The sequence below is a fragment of the Trichoplusia ni genome, chromosome 5, assembly GCF_003590095.1.
Source record: "Trichoplusia ni isolate ovarian cell line Hi5 chromosome 5, tn1, whole genome shotgun sequence".
Taxonomy (NCBI): domain Eukaryota; kingdom Metazoa; phylum Arthropoda; class Insecta; order Lepidoptera; family Noctuidae; genus Trichoplusia; species Trichoplusia ni.
Window position 1 is genome coordinate 13,516,982 of NC_039482.1, and position 19,431 is coordinate 13,536,412.

The following is a 19,431-nucleotide window of genomic DNA, read 5'->3' on the forward strand; positions in this document are numbered from 1 at the left end:
GCACATAACGATCTATAACTTGTCTCCATTTCCTCTAAACAGACAATATTAATTCCCCTATTAATATAAAAATCATTAACACATGTCCAAGTACTTCAAACATGTGTGAACTGAGTTTTGTAACAGCTTCCGTATCACTTTGGGAATATGGGAAGACGATCTCTCACACTGCTATAATATGGTAATCTGATTGTCGATTTAGAATTTAGATTCTTAAACAGCGTAAGACGAAACGCCAATATTTGTTAGATGTATGCATTAGGTTGAATATACAAAGGTAAATAACGATGGATATTGTGAAAATGAGAATCATGTTTGGAGAACCGATGAAGAATTAGCATTTGGACAAATATTTGGTGAGATTGTTGATAGAATGCGTTCTGGGAATAAAATTCATTTGCTTGTATGTGACAAGCTTAAAGGTGTTGTTATTAATGAGAAAGCTGAATGAAATCATAAAGTAAATGATTCTATCTCAAAAGAATAAAAAGATAATGCACATTTAAAATACAATATTCAAATTGTTTCGAAACGGGTGTTGATAATAAACTTTGCCGCCAAACAAAACGAAATTCTGTACTAATAACTCTTATTTAATTTATGAATGTTTAATTCTGAGTTAAAAGAAAGCGTTTATGTTAATTCTTTAATGGACACTTAATTAGAAACTGTCGTTTTTTAAATAAATTAGAGAATGGTTATACATTTTATTGGTAATCGATAAAACTTTATCATTTTGCATTCAAAAGCTTTTTGTCTGATCTGATCTGATCTGATGATGTGTTTACACCATCTATATTCTGCTTAATATGTACTATATTGTTAGTAATAGTATTCTGTGATATACAATCTCTTTAGTGACAACATCTTCAATCTTATTAATTCCTAATTTGTATTAAATAAGTTTACTAAAATATTCCTTTTTATAGGTAAGTTTAATCTTATAGCAGTGTTTAATAATTTTACGAGCGTATTCTATGAATGGTAAAGGGAGACGCAAAGTAATTCGGATATGCTTGCTAGTAAACTTTTTAATAGGCACTGTAATAACAGTAGACTTTAAAATTTATTTTTACGAGTTCTTAATTTAAGCCATCAGCGATAGTCAGAAACATGACACAGGAAATTAAACTGAAACGACTAATAACATCAATGAAGTAACAATCTTTGACTGGTGTTTTAGTCTAGCGGTTAGTTGCCCTGACTGCTTTACCGGAGGTCGAGGGTTCAATTCCCACCCAGGACAAATGTTTGTGTAATCAGGTATAATTTATCAATAATATCGTATTTAGAAATATATAAGAATATTTATCACTTGTCTAGTAGTCATAATATTTATTAAAAAAAATACTACAATTAAAGGTAATGTCAAGAAATCAGCAAACGCAACAATCTAAATTGGTACCAAAATATTTATCCCCAGCTTTCCGCATGTCGGTTTCGAAGCAAAAAAAGGCGTCGAGAGATTTAAACGAGGCGCCTACACCATAAACAGTTGCACATGTGTTACTCGTGGGAACTGCTCGAATAATGAACATAATGAGATTCTTTACTCGCTAATCGAAGCACTGGGCTTGAGACGTTAGGTGTGATTTCAACACTTTGAGATTCACCTCTTCTTTGATACCACCTATAGTACCTATTGCCCCTATAGCCAATGTTACCTCCTTATTAAAAGGTATTGTTTAAATTCAATGTAATTGTATTGTTTTTGCTTCGTGAGATCGTTGTGTGCTTATTTCATTACGGCTGATTGTTCTTGTTTCAATAGTCAGTTTCGGCTATTAAGGCCTTTGTCATTATCTCTATCTTTAAATTTAATTAGTTGCTGTCTGTATTCAATGTTAATTTATCAATGGCGTTATCTTTGGAATTGATTCTGTTGATTGGAACTGTATTTAATTTGAATAATTATATTTCATATAGAATTAGTAGCATTTTTTCGAAAGCTTTGTATAATAATAATGGTCTAAAGAGTTCTATCGGTATGGTAATACAGAACACGTGTTTTTAAATCCATATGGTGTTATAACACTTAAGCCGAAAATAGTAACCATATGTAGTACTCAGTATTAAGAGTCTATCAAATTTTGATTGGATAAATGAGTAATTAATTTGGGAACCGTTCTTTATCTTAACTCACATGACTCTGATTCATAGTCTAAGAATTTTTGGATTGACATTCATCCATTTCAGTCACAGTCGATGGTTCCTGTTATGCGGCATTGAAACTAAAATTCATTCAATTAATTTGATGATACACAATATTTCATCTTGTCTATTTGCCTTGAATTTTATGTTTGACCCCTTAAAATAATTGACAAAATTAACGGAACATTATGTTTTCTATCTGTTTTTCCTGTCTAACTCCATCTCTGTTTCCAGGGTACCGCGGCCAGAACTGCGAGATCGACATCGACGACTGCCCCGGGCACCTGTGCCAGAACGGCGCGACCTGCGTGGACGGCCTAAACTCCTACACTTGCGAGTGCCCGCCCACTTTCACCGGGACGCTCTGCGAGACCGACGTCGACGAGTGCGCTCTCAGGTAAAACTGGCCTTTCATAATTCTTCAGTGTTATGGACTCCTGGTACTTTTAGTCAGTATTATAACATTGTTCGATGTGAAGAGCATTGATTAATGGAATGAATTCACGTTTCACATCACGTCATACGTATGGAGATAAAAATAGGTAAAGCCCATCATTATTATATCGACATCGAAGACAACTGATTGATGAATAAATTAATGTAGATGCGAGAACGCAAAAAAGTTTGGGTTCAAGAATCTTTTAAGTCAATAATAGGCACCATTTGTCACAACTGTTAATTATCCAGTCATAATTTAATTATAGAGGAGCTAAAATATAGCCTTTGAGAAAACGTGTCATTAAAATAAATTTAAGAGACGTTTTATCATAAATTCGGAGAATATCATAATTAGCCAACTCAATTAAATTAACAAATCAGCATATTAGATTTTATCGTAGTTCATCGAGATTTTATGTTTAGATATCTGCTAACCAACGGTTAAGAGATTCGCTAACATCAACAAAGACCATACCGTTGCATCGGTTAAATTCTTTTAGGAAGGCTGACAGTTATATTAAATTAATTGCTGATTTCATACAAAGCGACGCTATTCGGACTAAAGATATGAACTTTGTTAAAACGGTTAAAATTCTAAAACACAATTTTCTTTTATTCCATTTGTGGAACTTGACTGAACGGCAAAACTTTTAGTACTCAAACAATTCCATGCGTACAGTTACAATCCGCAGCAATTTGTTGCATTGTATATCCCTCTTAAACTTCGAAGCACTGCCATAATTGACAATGAAATATTACAGCTGCTTCAACAAATGTCATAGAATTATCGACTTTATTGTCCGGACGAAAGGTGCCCTGCATGTTGGGGATTGTAAAATATGTGTTGCGAGATATTATTCGCTTGTCAAGGAATCGGCGCGGCCCAATTAGACCAGCGTCCCGACAGCCGAGCTCTGGAACGGATCGGATGATTGCACCGCCGAAAAAATAGATTTAAACGAAGCTTCTTTACTGCATACACACAAGGATTAGTTTTGGAACCTCCGCCAGCAGACAGTAACTCAATATGGGACGCCATCTTGGAAGGCGTTGCGCATGCGACTATGTCCATAATATTTTTTGCGTAACTCGTTAAAAAACCGACAAGTTAATGAAACAAATTACTGCCAAATGTTATTATAAACGAGCTAATGATATCTACATCTGTATTGAGATGCTTTTTTGTTATACAATATCATCGCGGTTGTGTCGATGTATTGGGCGTTAATTACAAAATAACTCGTCAAGAAGTCAACGGCCCCGCGTCTCAAGCGACGACAGTATAGCGGAACACACTTGATTCTTCCTGTTTGCTCGCTGTGTGTGTACTTTTGATTTTTTTTCTACTTTGTTTGTTCATTTTTCTGTAATGTTTGCATATAAATTCTTCTTTTGTACTATTTTTATTGACCACAATGTCTTTAACCTGCTGCTTTGTGGAATGAGTACTAATATGATTGTCCTTGACATTTGTCGCATCATTATTTTTTATATCTTAATTCGCGGCATAATTTAGTGGTCTCTTATCACACTTCGGTCTACATTAGTATGCGTGTGCGACAGGTAAACATATTATCGTCGCTTCGTTCTCACAACTTGGCGTAAGATCAACGTCCTAAGTCGCCATGTGCGATGCGCCATTCCTACATTAATTGTTAGCTAATGATTGAGCTACAAAAAACGCTGATGTTCCTTCGTTCGCACGGTAATAGTTAGCTGCGCGTTTATAATACTTTGGAGTTTGTACACGCAAATGACTTCATTTTTTCCTATAATTGGCTTCTGAAGTGATGATTAGATATGAATAGAAAAGCTCTTTCGTTTTTTTTTTAGATTTAATAACCACCTAATTGTTTCTCGGGATATTGTCTCTGGTTTCATTTTAGATATCATTATCTCCTTCATTATTGGTACCAGCTTATGAGGTGTCAAATTCTTATCGTGAAATCAAATAATTTACCCCAAAATGAGTTGCCACGATCTTTAATTTGCATTTCGGCTTCTGTTTTGACTTCATTTTTTATGAGGATCAAATTCACATCCTCCAGATTTTTGCCCAAGATTAGCAGGCTTCTTTGTGTCCGGAATTAAGGGTTTCCATAAAAAAAAACTCCTTAGCTACATGCCTAATATGTTATAAAGTATTTTTCTCTTTCGCACGGGAGTTTGTTTAACTACTTGAGAATATTTTTCGGTTTCATCAATGTCACGCGTATCGAATGAATGGAATTCGGAACATTCACTCAGTCATACATAATCGTGAATATTTTATAACAGCTTAACTGTACATAACCATCTCGACTAAAATATGTCATAAATGATTTCCATTATGGCGCCTAAATGTTTGTGGACGAAGATTGATGTGTGAGAGGTGAAAGATAAAACGTCATCTTTCTCCTTCTAACGTAATTGGTTCAATAGGAAACGATTTTCCAAGGCTTTTGGTTGAATGCTAGGTACTTCTCTTAACGGTTAAATATTATTATAACCCTTTAATTTCTTTATCTATCTCATGGGTCCTTAATCCGACCACCTATTGGGGCTCTTAATGGTGGACAATTAAATGAAGTGGATATAATTACAAAAAGACCTTACAAACCTATGCCCATACCAGAGGCCTCTTTTCGGGTCCCTGATATATTGTCTACGTCATAAAAGTAATACGATTATAAAAACGAAAATTATTTCCTATTTCATTTGAATTAATCGGCTCTATACAAACTATTAATATTTCGACCATCTATGGATATGTTAGACCTCCCGCTGTAAAGGCCTCTTTCGTAACAGAACCACGTGTATTTTCTCCAAAATCTCAGCTCTGATAACCCTTATTCCGTTCCAATAAAGTTTAATTTCGTTAACAAAATCCCGCCTTAAACGAAAGGATAATTTTGTACGGGCACACTTTAGCGTAGTGTTGTTGCTTATGTTTTGTTTTACTTATAACATGTACTGCAGTCTTTACTTGAATAATCAAATTATGGTCTTTATTCCTTAGACGTTTGGGTTTATTTTTACGTGTGGTGTTGTTCCATGGGATAGTGTCACAGTATCCGAGTCGCTGGCTCATGAAACGCGTCAGATAAATGCGTGCCCAATATCAAGTTACGCCTTGGTGCCTTTATTTTTTATTTTCATTTTGGTTTGGAGTTCTGTGAGGTGGAAGTTGATATAGTTTTTATAATAAAGTTTTATGCTAGATCGCGTCGCGCCATAGGTGAAGTTTTTGTTACGGATAGGTTATAAAGTTTGGTTTTATGATGCAATGTACACTTTTCTTTGTCGTTCTAATTTATTACCTGACATTTTATATTATTTTTTGGTTTTATGTGAATGATAGTGTGAAACATGATTATGGTCCCGTCGCCATTTTCTAAATGACGTTTCCTATTGATAGCAAATGTCAAGAACGAGCTTATTGAATATTCTCTTTCCTTAATCACTCCGGCATGCTTCCTAAGTCATAAACAGTTATAATCCAACGTCTGTCATGACTTACGATGTATTTGTTGTGCCCGCGGCATCGCAACGGTGCAGGTGGTGTTACTGTCATATTACATGCCTTATATTTATGTATTATTAAAATTATATCTTGTTTCAATACAGTATGTAATAACACTTTCATTTTGAGAGTAACGTTTGGTCCTTTAAGTGGAAACCAAAATGTTATATTTTGCAGTAGGCTCTAAATAGGTGCTTTGGAAACGTTGTATAGCAGATCTAGAAATTGTAGTTGCGTGGCGATGGTAATTTCTTTAAGATAAAAAAATATACAATATTGTATCAGCTAAATGCGTCAAAAACCTCAAGATAGCTCTGGTTTAAATCTGTTTTTTATTATTGGGTACATTTTTGGAATGTCCATCGCCTTCAAATGGGTAATTAAAGTTCTGATGGACTAAATGATTTCCGATCTCGGCAAATAGTCACGGATACCTCAAGTAAGTCTCAATTAAAATGCTTCGTTATCCATTTGGATGAAAATGTCGCCAGCACCGCTGGAATTCTCGAACAGATACATGTTTATTCATATTATGTTCCGTGCCTCTTCAATTATTCGTAAGTGTGAGTTTTAATTAACGAAATGAGGAAAGTTTAATGATAACAAACGATAATGATCGTCGCCGATACGGGACGTGTATGGATTTTATCGTGGACTTTCATTCAGAATAGATAATTCTTGTTATTAGTAGACATATTATTGATAGGAATGCAATGTTAGACAAATTCTTGACGCCACGAAAACGAGTGCTTCCCCACGAGATTTTTTTGGTATTTTGTTAAATGTTTCACGGAGGTAATTGAAAGAATTCAATTACAAAAACCATGCTCGTTAAACCCGACCTAAACCTCAAACACTTACCGGAGTCCCGCTCACATAACTCACCCGTTGATTTACAACGTGTCGGCACAAGTCAACCATCTTGTTAGGCGCACACAATTTCATTTTTTACCCCGATTCCTAGGGAATTGGCCGGCTAGGAAATTGTCGCATAAGTGCGCGCGATTATAACTGTTCAGACGTTGGCTGTAGGCAAAGAATGTGACAGCTGCCTGTATTCCTGCGAGGGTCATAAAAGTCAATTGAACTGTGCCTCCTTCCTATTAGAGTGTAGGCCTTGGCACCTCATATATCCTTCTAGTTAAACTCAATCGCGGCTTATCTTGGCGCCACGATCAACAATGAGGTTGTTTATGTTAGTATTTTTTTACTCGGTCTTGTTTTTTTTTGTTGCTATAAATTTTGCTAGTCTAAATGGTAGCAATATACTAGTTCGACAAACAAAAGAATTACGTTAAGTTCATTAGCATTACATAAACAAGTTCTTAACACAGTTCGGACGCCGATATAATTTGTAACTGACTGGCTACTAGATCGCCGATAGGATATTCAATTTGAGCATCTCGATGGACTATTAATCATTGGATAATCGATTATTTTATATCCCGAAGAGTAATCTGCTCGGAGACGCGGACATTCGCTAACAGATGATCGAAGGTATTAAGGTTATGCGAAACTGGTCCTTTTTCCTTTTTTTAACAACTTTCTTCAGATTTTAATCTTGAAAACTTGTTGAAAGGTTTGTTTAATCTTTCCGACGAGGAAGCAAAAGTTAAATTAACTTCAGTGGCATGCCTTTGACGATCGAAATATTATTGCCAGTAATTTACATAAATCAATATATGTCAATCTCCTTTATTTCCTAAAATGACTAACGAGTGGGCTTCGAGACGTCAACCCGTTATTTTGGGAGATTCGTCGTTTTTTACTAATTCAAATTCTCCGATGCTTGGTCCTCAGTAATCAGGGACGTATAAAAAGGTTTATTACCAAACTTTTGGTACATGATACTTTTATGAGGAAATTGCTTCCTTAGACGATTTGCGCTCAACACGCAGAGTTGATGTAAATCGTTAAGTGAAGCTGCGCCTGCGCACGCTGAGCTACCGGGCACTCGCTGAAGCTGGCTTAAGTTCTGAGAAGTAGCGGGATTTTATTTGAGTTAATTGATTTGTCGTTCTTCTTCTTCGGCGTCTTGTCGTTATAATAGCGGAAAATTTTAATTTAGCTTTCATTATTAAAATAAATACGATGACCACTGAAATTATTTGGTTAAGATATACCCTGATATTGTTATATCTGGGCATCAGAAGATCGACCATGTTTAAAAAAAGTGCCTTTACATTTAAAACAATTTTGTAAATGTAATATTTACTGTAAATCTATCTCTCAATATGCTTTCGGTTTTTTGCGCGTCTATCTTCCCGATGACCGTCGCAGTAGTACCGCAAAGCGCAGTGATTAATGATGATGACCCCGCAATCATCTCGGTTCACTTCCGTGCGGGGCCGCGTGATGAATGGACCCCCATCCAGGTCTAATAGCTAGATAAGTGATGATAGATACATCGGTTCTAACCTCAAATAAATAAGTTTTGCTACTGGAGATTTTGAGTTTACTTTTCATCTGTTAACTTTTTGCAGACACATATTTTTGTTTTAGACATGGATTGAGATAAATAAAAAGAAGAAAGGGAAAATTTATTCCTTGTGTCGTACATCTGCCGTACATTTGTGGATTACACAAATGATCCTATACGATTATCTCACCCGAGAAACTCGACCTCGTGGAGGCGCGATTTGGCTTTAGCGTGGTGATCTATAACACTGGGCTATCCGTTCGGTCAATTGTTTTTGCAGACAGCTTATAAGCTTTATGACTGATTAATTATCTGTCGTTCCGTTCACTTGATTTCACACATACGCATACTTTCTCAGTACAATGCTAGGATAAAGATCCCTACCTAAGTTCAAAAAACCAGTATAACACCCACTGCATGTCAGTCAGGTCAAACTTAAGAAGATCCATTAAACCTCAAGTCTTAATGATTTATAACTTATTTACTTTTAACACGTTTATGGTGGGATCTTTCGATTCTAAATCACATCGTAAATCCATAAACTAAACTCGTTTAAAATTAAGTATGAAGCTTATTATAAGACGTCCGAGGATATGGATTTTTTAATTTTGATCCGTTTTCGACATAGCTTATTTTGTGTGAGTTGCTGTCTGTTTCATATTATTTTAAGGCTAAACATTAAACCTTTATTGACCTAAGCAATTCCTTAAGTATGCCAGTTATTTTTTATCCTAAATCAACTATTTAGTCCTTAGGCTAACAATTTATAGATTTCAATCAAATACTAGACCTAACCTTAACTATTTAACCGCCACTCTGGACATAGGACCTTTTAGAACATATATTATTATTAAAGACTAAGGTTTGGCAATATTGTTCGCTATTTGATCTGATATGCGCAAGCGCTCGTGCCGCGCCCGTTCCCGATCCTAGCCGATCGGAGCCGATTGTGCCCGAGCGGCCGTATAAATCTTTCGTAATACGGACTTTTGTGATTTACATTGTTACTTTAACCTTTATTGTGGAAATATTTAAATATAATTACTCGGATTTTTTCGTTTCATAATATACGTAAAGTGGACCATAAGATTGGCGCATAATAGTGGGTTGATACCTGATTAATTTCTTTATAATGCATCGTTAAGTTTAAAACATGTCTGAATAGGACAATGATCGAATGAATGAAAAATATCTGGTCGAATCCAAAAGACCGCAAAACTCAATAAACTTTACTCTGGAACCTTAATTACGAAATTAAATGTCCTGAACTCCACAATGCATATTAAATCTACGCAGTCACATTAAAACATATAAAGATATGCTAAACGGCTATCAGAGGGGCAACGGAGTAAAAAAATCTCCGAAAATTCCGCCCAAAATTACGCCTTCACAAAAACATTCAGACCCCTTTAATAAGCTCTATTTAAATGGTATTAAAACTAAAAAGAAAAATGGCGGTCGCTTTTTGTTAATTTCGCACCAAAAATATTGCCGCTTTATGAGAATTCTTAGTTTTGTTACCGAAATTGCTTTTTGTGTCATTATTTTTGGTAATTGCATTTTTGCGGTATATTGCGGTTGGTATGAACCGAAGTTTTTTGTTTATAATTAAGTAGCTTTTTCTCTTATACTTACTCCGGCGATTTATTCAAAAGCTTCTAATTATGATGCTATTTTGTTTTCTTGTGCACCTAGATTAGTATTACCTAGCCACAAAAGTTTCAAAATGGAAGGTTCCTGAATGAAACGTGACTTTTATTTTACGTGACTTCAGTTCAATTTAGTTGTGCCATTCAGTCAGCATCAGCACCTAAAAGTGACTTATGTAAACCTCCTTGTTATTATTTTGGCTTTGAGATAGAATATTAAAAGATGGAGGATGAACCATATCACATTAACTAGTGATTATATTCAACTAACCACCGCTTTGTCCACAGGCCTCTAGTCTGCCAGAACGGAGCAACGTGCACCAACTCCGTCGGCGGTTTCTCCTGCATCTGCGTCAACGGCTGGACTGGTCCAGAATGCTCTGTCAACATCGACGACTGCGCAGGCGCAGCTTGCTTCAACGGCGCCACCTGCATCGACAGGGTTGGGGCGTTTTACTGCAAGTGCACGCCTGGGAAGACTGGTAAGATTGATTTAAATTATTCTTCTAGATAGATATGTTTGAAAATATAATTGTTTGAAGAAATTTCAAACATTAATTTTATATTATGGAACTTGCAGTTCGAAAAGTGCTACATACAGTATTATGAAAAAAAGGTTTTTTTCTTGATCACAAAATTAAATGTTCTACTGAAACATCATATTTACATCGTGATTGCTCAAAAATTAGGTGTCCAGTAACTTCTTTAAATAGTCTGTCATGAGTCTTGGTAAGGTCTACACAACCATATTATATTCTCCTCTTAATCACTACTTTCTCTTACCTAGGTCTTCTCTGCCACCTCGATGACGCGTGCACATCCAATCCCTGCCACGCTGACGCCATCTGTGACACCAGCCCCATCAACGGCTCCTACACCTGCTCCTGCGCATCGGGCTACAAGGGACTTGACTGCTCTGAAGACATCGATGAGTGCGAACAAGGTACTTTAAAATAAAGATATTAAAAATGAAGATGTATTAGGATAGTTTGTCAAAAATAGGGAAAAAATATATTATTATTATATTGTATATAGGTACTTTCATCTATAACAAACTGACTCTGATCAGTGCCGCGAAGTGGCAAACAAATTCACTAGCTAACATGGCTCGACCCAGTTTTATCAAACATATCTTATAACACTCGCTCATAATTCACCTCTGAGACAAATATATTAAAATCACTCCGTTCGTCTTTTTGCGTCCGGTGTTAAAAATTCGTTTACGTTAAAATTCGTACATTATCTATGGAGATGTAACTCCATCCAGCTTATTCAACACACTTATTTTATAATAATCTTCTCTTTAGGATCACCATGTGAACACGACGGCATCTGTGTGAACACGCCCGGGTCTTTCGCCTGTAACTGTTCCGTGGGCTTCACGGGCCCGCGCTGCGAGACCAACGTCAACGAGTGCGAGAGCCACCCCTGCAGGAACGATGGCTCCTGTCTCGATGATCCTGGCACCTTCAGATGCGTCTGCATGCCTGGTATGTGACTTACTATATTATTATACTAGCTATTGCCCGCGAGCCAATACAAATGGAAAATTATCCCACGGGAACATGAAAACTGTCCTGCGTTAATTCTGGTTATAATATAATAAATATATATTCTGGCTATTTGCCTAATATGTGTACGTAGAACTTCGATAGAAGAATTCGCGTAAAAATTCTCGTCGAGTTGACTACACTTGAGAATGAATGTGAAGACCTTAAAGACTTTCTTACAATATATTTTGCATACGTAGTCTTAAGTTTTCTCCGCTAAGCGTCATTCACAAATCAATCTACGTTTAAACAGATATCTCCATCTAACAGCTAATCCACCATCGATCTTCAGAAACAAACACACTAACCCCTTATCGGGACTTCTCGGCATCTATCGCTAATTTCCATATTTATCACAAATACAACATGCTTGAACAAATCCTGGCTACATTCTTAATATATTTACAAATACATCTGGGCAAGAAAATGAACAAATTCTTAGGAAAACACAAAGCTAATTAAAAATTGCGTTTCTTAAAAAAACAATCAATTTAAAAAAAAAAATCGTCCTCCGCACTTTGGGATTTAAACCTTGCGTTGTGGGTTTCACAAACATTCAAGTCAAATGCACAAAGACACCAGACTCAGAACAAACATATGTGGATGACACAAATGCTTGTCGTACACGGGGATGGAATCAGCGACACGTCGCGCACCAGGGGCCAGAAGCACTCACTATCCGTGTAGTTGTATCAGCCAGTCAATATTTAGGCTTTCAGTGGACAAAGTTGTTGCCCATCACATGCACAACACTAACAGATTCCTTTTACAAATGTAACCCCGATGTATCGTATAGAACTATGGTACCATGGTACAGCAGATTTCTCTCCTGAAGCCGCTAACTTACAATTTGCTTCTAGTTGACGGTAAGCTTGATGATTATCATTAATTCCTATTAGACAGAGTCGGGCGATAGATAGTGCTAGGGTTGACACTGACGATTATGTAAACTTTTTTTGTAGTCATTGCGTAATCGGCAGAATATTATGTAGCTAAGTTGAGAACGTAGAGAGCGATATAGTTAATAAAAAATATATTTGCACAAAGAAAAGAATTTCTTTTGACAAGAATGTCGCTTTGGCCTTCGATTTGCGACTTTGATAATATCTAGGAGGATTTCTTTCTATTCGGCATAGCTTTGATTCTTTTCTTCATTCAAATCCAAAGCTGCCTTTTAATATAATATTTATGAACCTATAGAAATAAATTATAATCGTAGCCTGTCCACTATCGTTAAATAAAATGAAACAGTTGTAAGGGATTATGTAGGGACTAATATTACCTAATTATTATCATCTAATTTAAACTAGAAAACAAAATACAAATATACACACGCACCTACCTCAATATAAAATTATTTAAAAAAATCTTCAATCAACTCAAAATCGCAACAAGTATTTTCGCCAACCCTACTGAAGACCCGATTCCCATGGCGATGAGAGCGTCGGCGCCCGCGCATTGTGTCGGACGCGGAAACGATCGCAAACCTTACTATCAACGTGGCAGTTAGCGTAATCTCGCCACGCCGTACTAAACACGGTGGAGTAATCAGTGACATTATTTTACTCCTATAACTGTTGCCTAGCAACGCCCATTAACCAGTCATAGATGAGTGGGAAACTAGAGCTTATGAGAATACTAGATATTAGTCTCAAAATGACTAAGATTGCCACTGTCCTTAAGGTGCAATATGCTGAAATCATTTTTTCTCCTTTCCTTATTATCATTGTTTGTTTCCCTACGTTTGTACTTATAATTCTATTTTATTTTTCTATTGCCTCTGAAGACAGGTGATATATTATTTTTATATTCGTCAAAAGATATAAAGGTATGGAAATGGCAAATCATTTGGATTGGTCACGTGACTTAAATTGTCACCTGTCAATATGTCATATTCGAGCTTTTTCGGCTTGGTGCACTTATTTGATTTGTACGACAAAAAGGATTTCAGTAGATATGTATAAATATTGATAGGAAAAAAAACCCTCAAGCGTTGACATAAGAATGACGTCAAATTACAAATTATGATGTAATTATTAGATTTTCCCATCAAATTATGTCAATTAACCTAATCTTTTTAAACTGAGTAAATTAATTGTTCATTCATACAGTCAGTCAGTGGCAGATTAAGGCCATTTTAATCACATGATTATCACTAACACGCAGACTTATTATACTTTTGAAACACTAATAATGATGCTATGAAGAATCCTTTACGAAAAGGACAAAAAGTGTGGTTTCTTAATGTCAAAGTAATTTTCAGAGATTATTTTATTATAATTTCAGAAAAAATGCGAAAGTAACTCTGTCTGTCTGTCTGTTACGCTTTCACGTCTAAACCACTGAACCGATTTTAATGAAATTTGGTACAGAGATAGAGTTGGCCTTGAAGAAGAACATAGGATAATTTTTATCCCGGACTTTTGAAGAATTCTCTTGGAAACGCGATATAACCGACCTCGACGCGGGCGAAGCCGCGGGCTAAAAGCTATTATATTATAATTTCAGAAAAAACGACTCTTGCTCTTGCCCAAATACACTCAGACTCAGGACAAGAATTCCGCATACACGCTTGTCACTACTTAAAATCGAACCCGCGACACCCAGTAAGTTCTGGCTTCGCGATCTCAACCACTAGGCCTCTCTTGCAGTCAAAAGTATTATCACATAAACGGCACATTAAATCCATCGACAGGAAATCGGAACCTTTGTCTACAATAAACCAAGCTAACACTAATACTTAGGTACGCTAAGTATATCTATTGACACGATCAGTTACTAAACCCAAGTTCGGAGGGTATCGCGACATCTTATTTCGGTGTGTGTGACGATGGCCTAAAAACCGTGAGAAATGTGTTTGTCTAAATAATTATATGTATTTTGAGTTTTAATTAGATTAATTTAATCTACAATATATACAGCAACTGTGAGCCTATTCATTTTGTAAATGTATGAGGAACGATTCTCGATTTGAGTAACTGCAAAATTACTGGTATGCATATTCTGTCAGTTATATTTTATGACTAAATTGCTGAACCGAATTTGATGAAACTAGACGGGTAGTGAGTTAGAATATAAGAAGAAGATTTAACATGCTATTTTTACTTATAACACTGGTTTAAGCAAAAGCTTATGTACTTCCTGAAACAAAAAAACGCTTTCAACAAACTCCAAATGAAAGAATAAATACAAAAACATTACATAAGGACATAATAAGACAGTCCATTACACTCAGAACATAAGTCAAGTGAACATAACATGATAAAATATGTCAGAAACGCAATGGTGCGAGCCAAACCACTCTCTGGAACCACCATACTCCCATGGATAACCCTCCCAAATGAAAAAGTTTAATTATAAACCAACACGCTATTCTCGAAAGCATTTTGTAAATTGTCCGGATTATACCTGTATGTATGTAATTGCGGTATAATTTACCTTTTTTTAATTATGAACGGTTTTCTCTGTTTTCGTTATGCTTTTGTTTTTGAAAGGGTGGGCTCGTTGAATTGTTTTTTTTTATGGTTACTTGATACGTGACAGACATACAGATTCTAAAAAAAGTTCAACATAAAAATGGATACCTATTTAATTGTCAAAATACATGATAATTCAATTGTCCAACCTTATAAAGGGGTTGGATTGTTTGCAACTGTAATTAGTCCTTTGTTCATCCAATTGCAGTCGCCGTCTTTAAGTTTGACATCTTATTTAAACAATTAAATTGATCAACTACTTAAAATCCTACGTTAATAACAAGTAATGAGTTTGGTATCGGGTTTGATTCCCGCTGAAGAATTGTTTTGTCATTATAATCGGCTGTCTTATGTAGGTAATGTTTGAGTGTAGATCAAACTAATCTAACTGTTATTTAGAGGGATCCGTCTTCAAAGGCTCTGCCGTCTGCATAGTACCAACAACAAATAATAAAATCGAAGTTAAGCAACGTTTGATACGGTCACAAATGTGATGGGTAATCGATTTTTATTTCTTTAGCCTATTTACTGTACAGGACTCTGTAGTCCTGTACAGTATCGCAAGCCCGATACAAACTTAACATTATTTATTGTAATAAATCAATCTATGATAATCAAAGTCTTGTATTATAGTTTCTCTTCACAACTTATTAACCATCAAAATACATTGTAGTACATTCTCCTCACAGTTGTATAATATAAACGAGTCAATGCTTCGCCGGTAACCGATCCCTGTGATCTTCGACCCGACTTCCTGTGTCGTTAATGGTAATTATAAGTGTTACTGCCGTGGTTTAGTTCGCTGTGTCTACCTTCATGTTTCGCCAGCTTTTGTCGACTGTATGTAACTACTAAGTGCTGCCTGCGACCACGTTTAGTATTTTGGGTAGGTTTAATATACGCTTTAAGTGAAAGTAACTAATTCTATAACATTTAAATTATCACATAATTCGTTTTTGGGGCGCATTTGAAATATTGAGATTACACTACAGATGAAAGATTGCAATTGACTTGATACATGAAAGTCTTATTATTTTGTTGCCTATATTATATAATTTTGACGTACTTATAAGGTATATTATTGTAAAGTTTCATTAAAATCCAGGGAAAGAGTAGCTACCAAAGGTGGATGCATCTATCCATACTTACAAACTTTCGCATCTAAAATATTAGAAGGAAGTATTTCAGTTTTCTAAAAAACATAAAAGACAACGTTAACCATAAATAAAATTGATAAATGTTTTAAAAAAAGTCTCGTGCCACTGAAACGTTAAAACCTCTTAATGTAAGTCCAACCAAAATGTTTTCTCTAAACCTTTCCTACACCGAACAGTTAATATCATCACAAACTAGCTGAACATCTGGTTTCGCTCGCGCTCCGCTCGACTGCGTCCGAACTTGTCGCGCGACTACCTTACACATAAGGGCATGCCTGCACTGTATGACGACATTATATTTTTTATATCGCATTTCCTTGGGTCTTTGAACTGTATAATTAAAAAAACGACCGTTGACTGAAGGTTGTATCATTTTTTTGCTGTTTTAATTGACTTTTAAACGCATTTGTCTTATCATGTTTTCATGTATGCTTTTTACTCAAGTTTAGTAGAAAAATGAGGCGAATGTGACAACAGTGGATATAATTAGAGATAAGCTCCGGTTATAATCATGGTAGCGAAAGTCCGATCTCCGAGCTCCAGACGTGCTCTTTTTAGAATTAAGACCTCTTTTTCGGGTTACAATAATGTCCTTAACAAATCAGAAGTCCCGTTTTCTTAAAATCTAGAATTTCTTGAAAAGATGTCTGCTAGAGAATGCCTCAAGCATAAAATCCGCCATTGTAATTACTAACATACCTACTTTATATGAAAAGTATTTAAAAGTAAGAAAAAATAAAATGTATGTTAATATAATACACCTAGAAGCAACAAGGACGAATAAGACTCAAACGCGAATTAAGTTTCAAAACAAACTAACAAATAGAATAACGATTCCAAACATCAAAAACTCCCACATATTCGGGGTTTCCCATCCAAAAATACCAACAATGTAAGTCATAAATACATTATATTTAAAGCATTTACAGCCAAGCATATGTATTTGATACTAGTATTAAGATTCATGTATGCGAATAGTGCCCATTAGCATGCACCAAACATTCTCATTGTGGCTTGTGATCCAAAATCGTGACAGCGAGCAACGGTGTAAAATGTAGGAGAACTAGGTAACTTATATACCTATACAGATATATGTATGTAAGTGTATATTTGTGTACTGATCATTTCTAGGAAAGGTATTTGTGCAGATCATTTTTATTTTGATTGAGAAGTTGATGACGATATTTTTTTTATAATTAAAAGTCAAGTCAAATGTGTAGAACAGCAAGAATTAATAAAAAAAATATCGGATAAGAATCAAATACCAAGGATTCGTAACTTAACCCTAATACTTATTCGTTAGACTCTTATTACCTATAAAATTTTGAAAAATAATCACGTTTAAAAAACGCTCACCTCTCGTCGCTTACAACACATTTGACCACAACATGCGCCGGCGCAACAGGGCGGGGCATCCCTACCAACTCGCCATAAGCGTTCAATAGGCCATGTCGCTCATAGAAACGCCAGACTTGCGTAATAACACATTTTATTGCCATTGTTTTAGATAATCGTAATGCCTTGTTATCGCGGTGGGAATAATATCACGACTCGGTCTGTACTGGTCATCAGCTAAAAATAAACTTTAGTTATTGATAACTTGGGTATGTTAGAACTGGAAGCTCCTCTTCTATGACGAGCAATTTGTAAAAAGAGACCTAAACTATCGGTAAAATGGTATATACTTGCATGCTGTCAGGGTAAAAGCGGTTGGTAATCGAAAAATCATTTAAGGGAAGTATCGCTAATCGAAAAATACCTTTTACGCCCCAAACTATTTGTTATTAGTTTGGAAGAAATAAGAATTATTTAAACTTGACAAAAAATGGTCTTTACACCGACTCACAGTTTGCGATCACTTTTAATAGTTTTGTTTTTGTCTCTAATCCAGTATTAGGCATTATTCTCTGTAAAAGTCAGCACTGGTCAATATTTATATCTAGTTCAATTATAGACAAACTGTAGTTCATATATAAATTCACTGGCCTTAGAACTCATGATCCATTAAAGTAGGCTTTCTATTTACCTCGCTCTTGCTAAGTTTAGGCCCTATTTTGTGAAACCAAGCCAGTCGTTTACCGGGCATTTGTCCAAATCTCAGGACTAAGAATTGTACGATGGGAAAACCAAATCATACTTGGCTCAAGAAGGCTTTTAACCACTCACTGATGGTACCTAATTTATAACTACTTGGTTAAATTAGCACGTCCATAGTATATTGTACGACATAGCAGAAATAGCTGTCGTTTAGGACTAGAAAAGCCATAATTTTGTTTGGAGTTTGAACCTAGGCATTTTTACGGCGTATCTGACTTAAGTTTTCTTAAATTACGATTTTGAAGCATAAGATTACAAAACTAAGTCCCAGATTGCCACGAGTCCTTTCGGAGTTTAAAACGAGGAAAATTATTTTCATGTATGTAGATTTACCATCAAGTGCTAAAGTCATTGTTCTTTCAAAGGATTATGTGTACACGTTTCTGCCGTTTTCTCATTATTCATATAAAACAGCAAAATAATGTGAAATAATTCCCTAGTAAAATATTTACTTTAGAGGTTTAAACGGTCATGCATTCTCTACCTATTTACTTGAAACAAATAAAATGAAACTGTACACCTATACAAATAAGACCTATTCTGAAGAACTGCAATGGTTAATTTTTTGCTATGCAGAACCACATTCCCAATTTGGCTGGATAGTGATTTTCTTAAGAATGATATTACCAACTGACAAAGTTACGTAAGCAAGCAAAATACGACTGTATTTCTTTGTGATAAAGGTCATGAAAGTGCATGTTTATTTTTGCTTCTTTAAAAGGGCACACTCAATACTGGTCGGGGCTAGATTGTCCTGCCTCAAGCACTTCTGTTGTTATCATTGAAAAATCAGCTTTATCACTTTCTTTTAAGGTTGTATCTCACTTGTTCGATTTGGACGTCCACTCAATATCGGTCTGTGCAAACAAGGAACAATTTCGAGTCGTATTACGGTCGATTAAGGTAGCTTTTTGATGTGCCCAGTTAGTGGTATGGTTTTGATGGGCCTGGAACGTTGACGTCAATTAGCATTCTTGGAGAGACGGGTCTAT

General features: G+C 35.7%; 1 protein-coding gene across 1 annotated transcript in view; it reads left to right on the forward strand.

Moving 5' to 3' along the window:
- The window catches only part of LOC113494028 (neurogenic locus Notch protein), a gene marked incomplete at its 5' end in the record, with an annotated part of 95,636 nt that overhangs the window by 57,832 nt on the left and 18,373 nt on the right, over window positions 1-19,431 (forward strand). Inside the window, 4 exons of the mRNA XM_026872148.1 lie at window positions 2,386-2,548; window positions 10,448-10,641; window positions 10,947-11,102; window positions 11,467-11,649. Coding sequence (XP_026727949.1) covers window positions 2,386-2,548; window positions 10,448-10,641; window positions 10,947-11,102; window positions 11,467-11,649 — 696 coding nt within the window. The remainder of the gene's footprint in view (window positions 1-2,385; window positions 2,549-10,447; window positions 10,642-10,946; window positions 11,103-11,466; window positions 11,650-19,431) is intronic.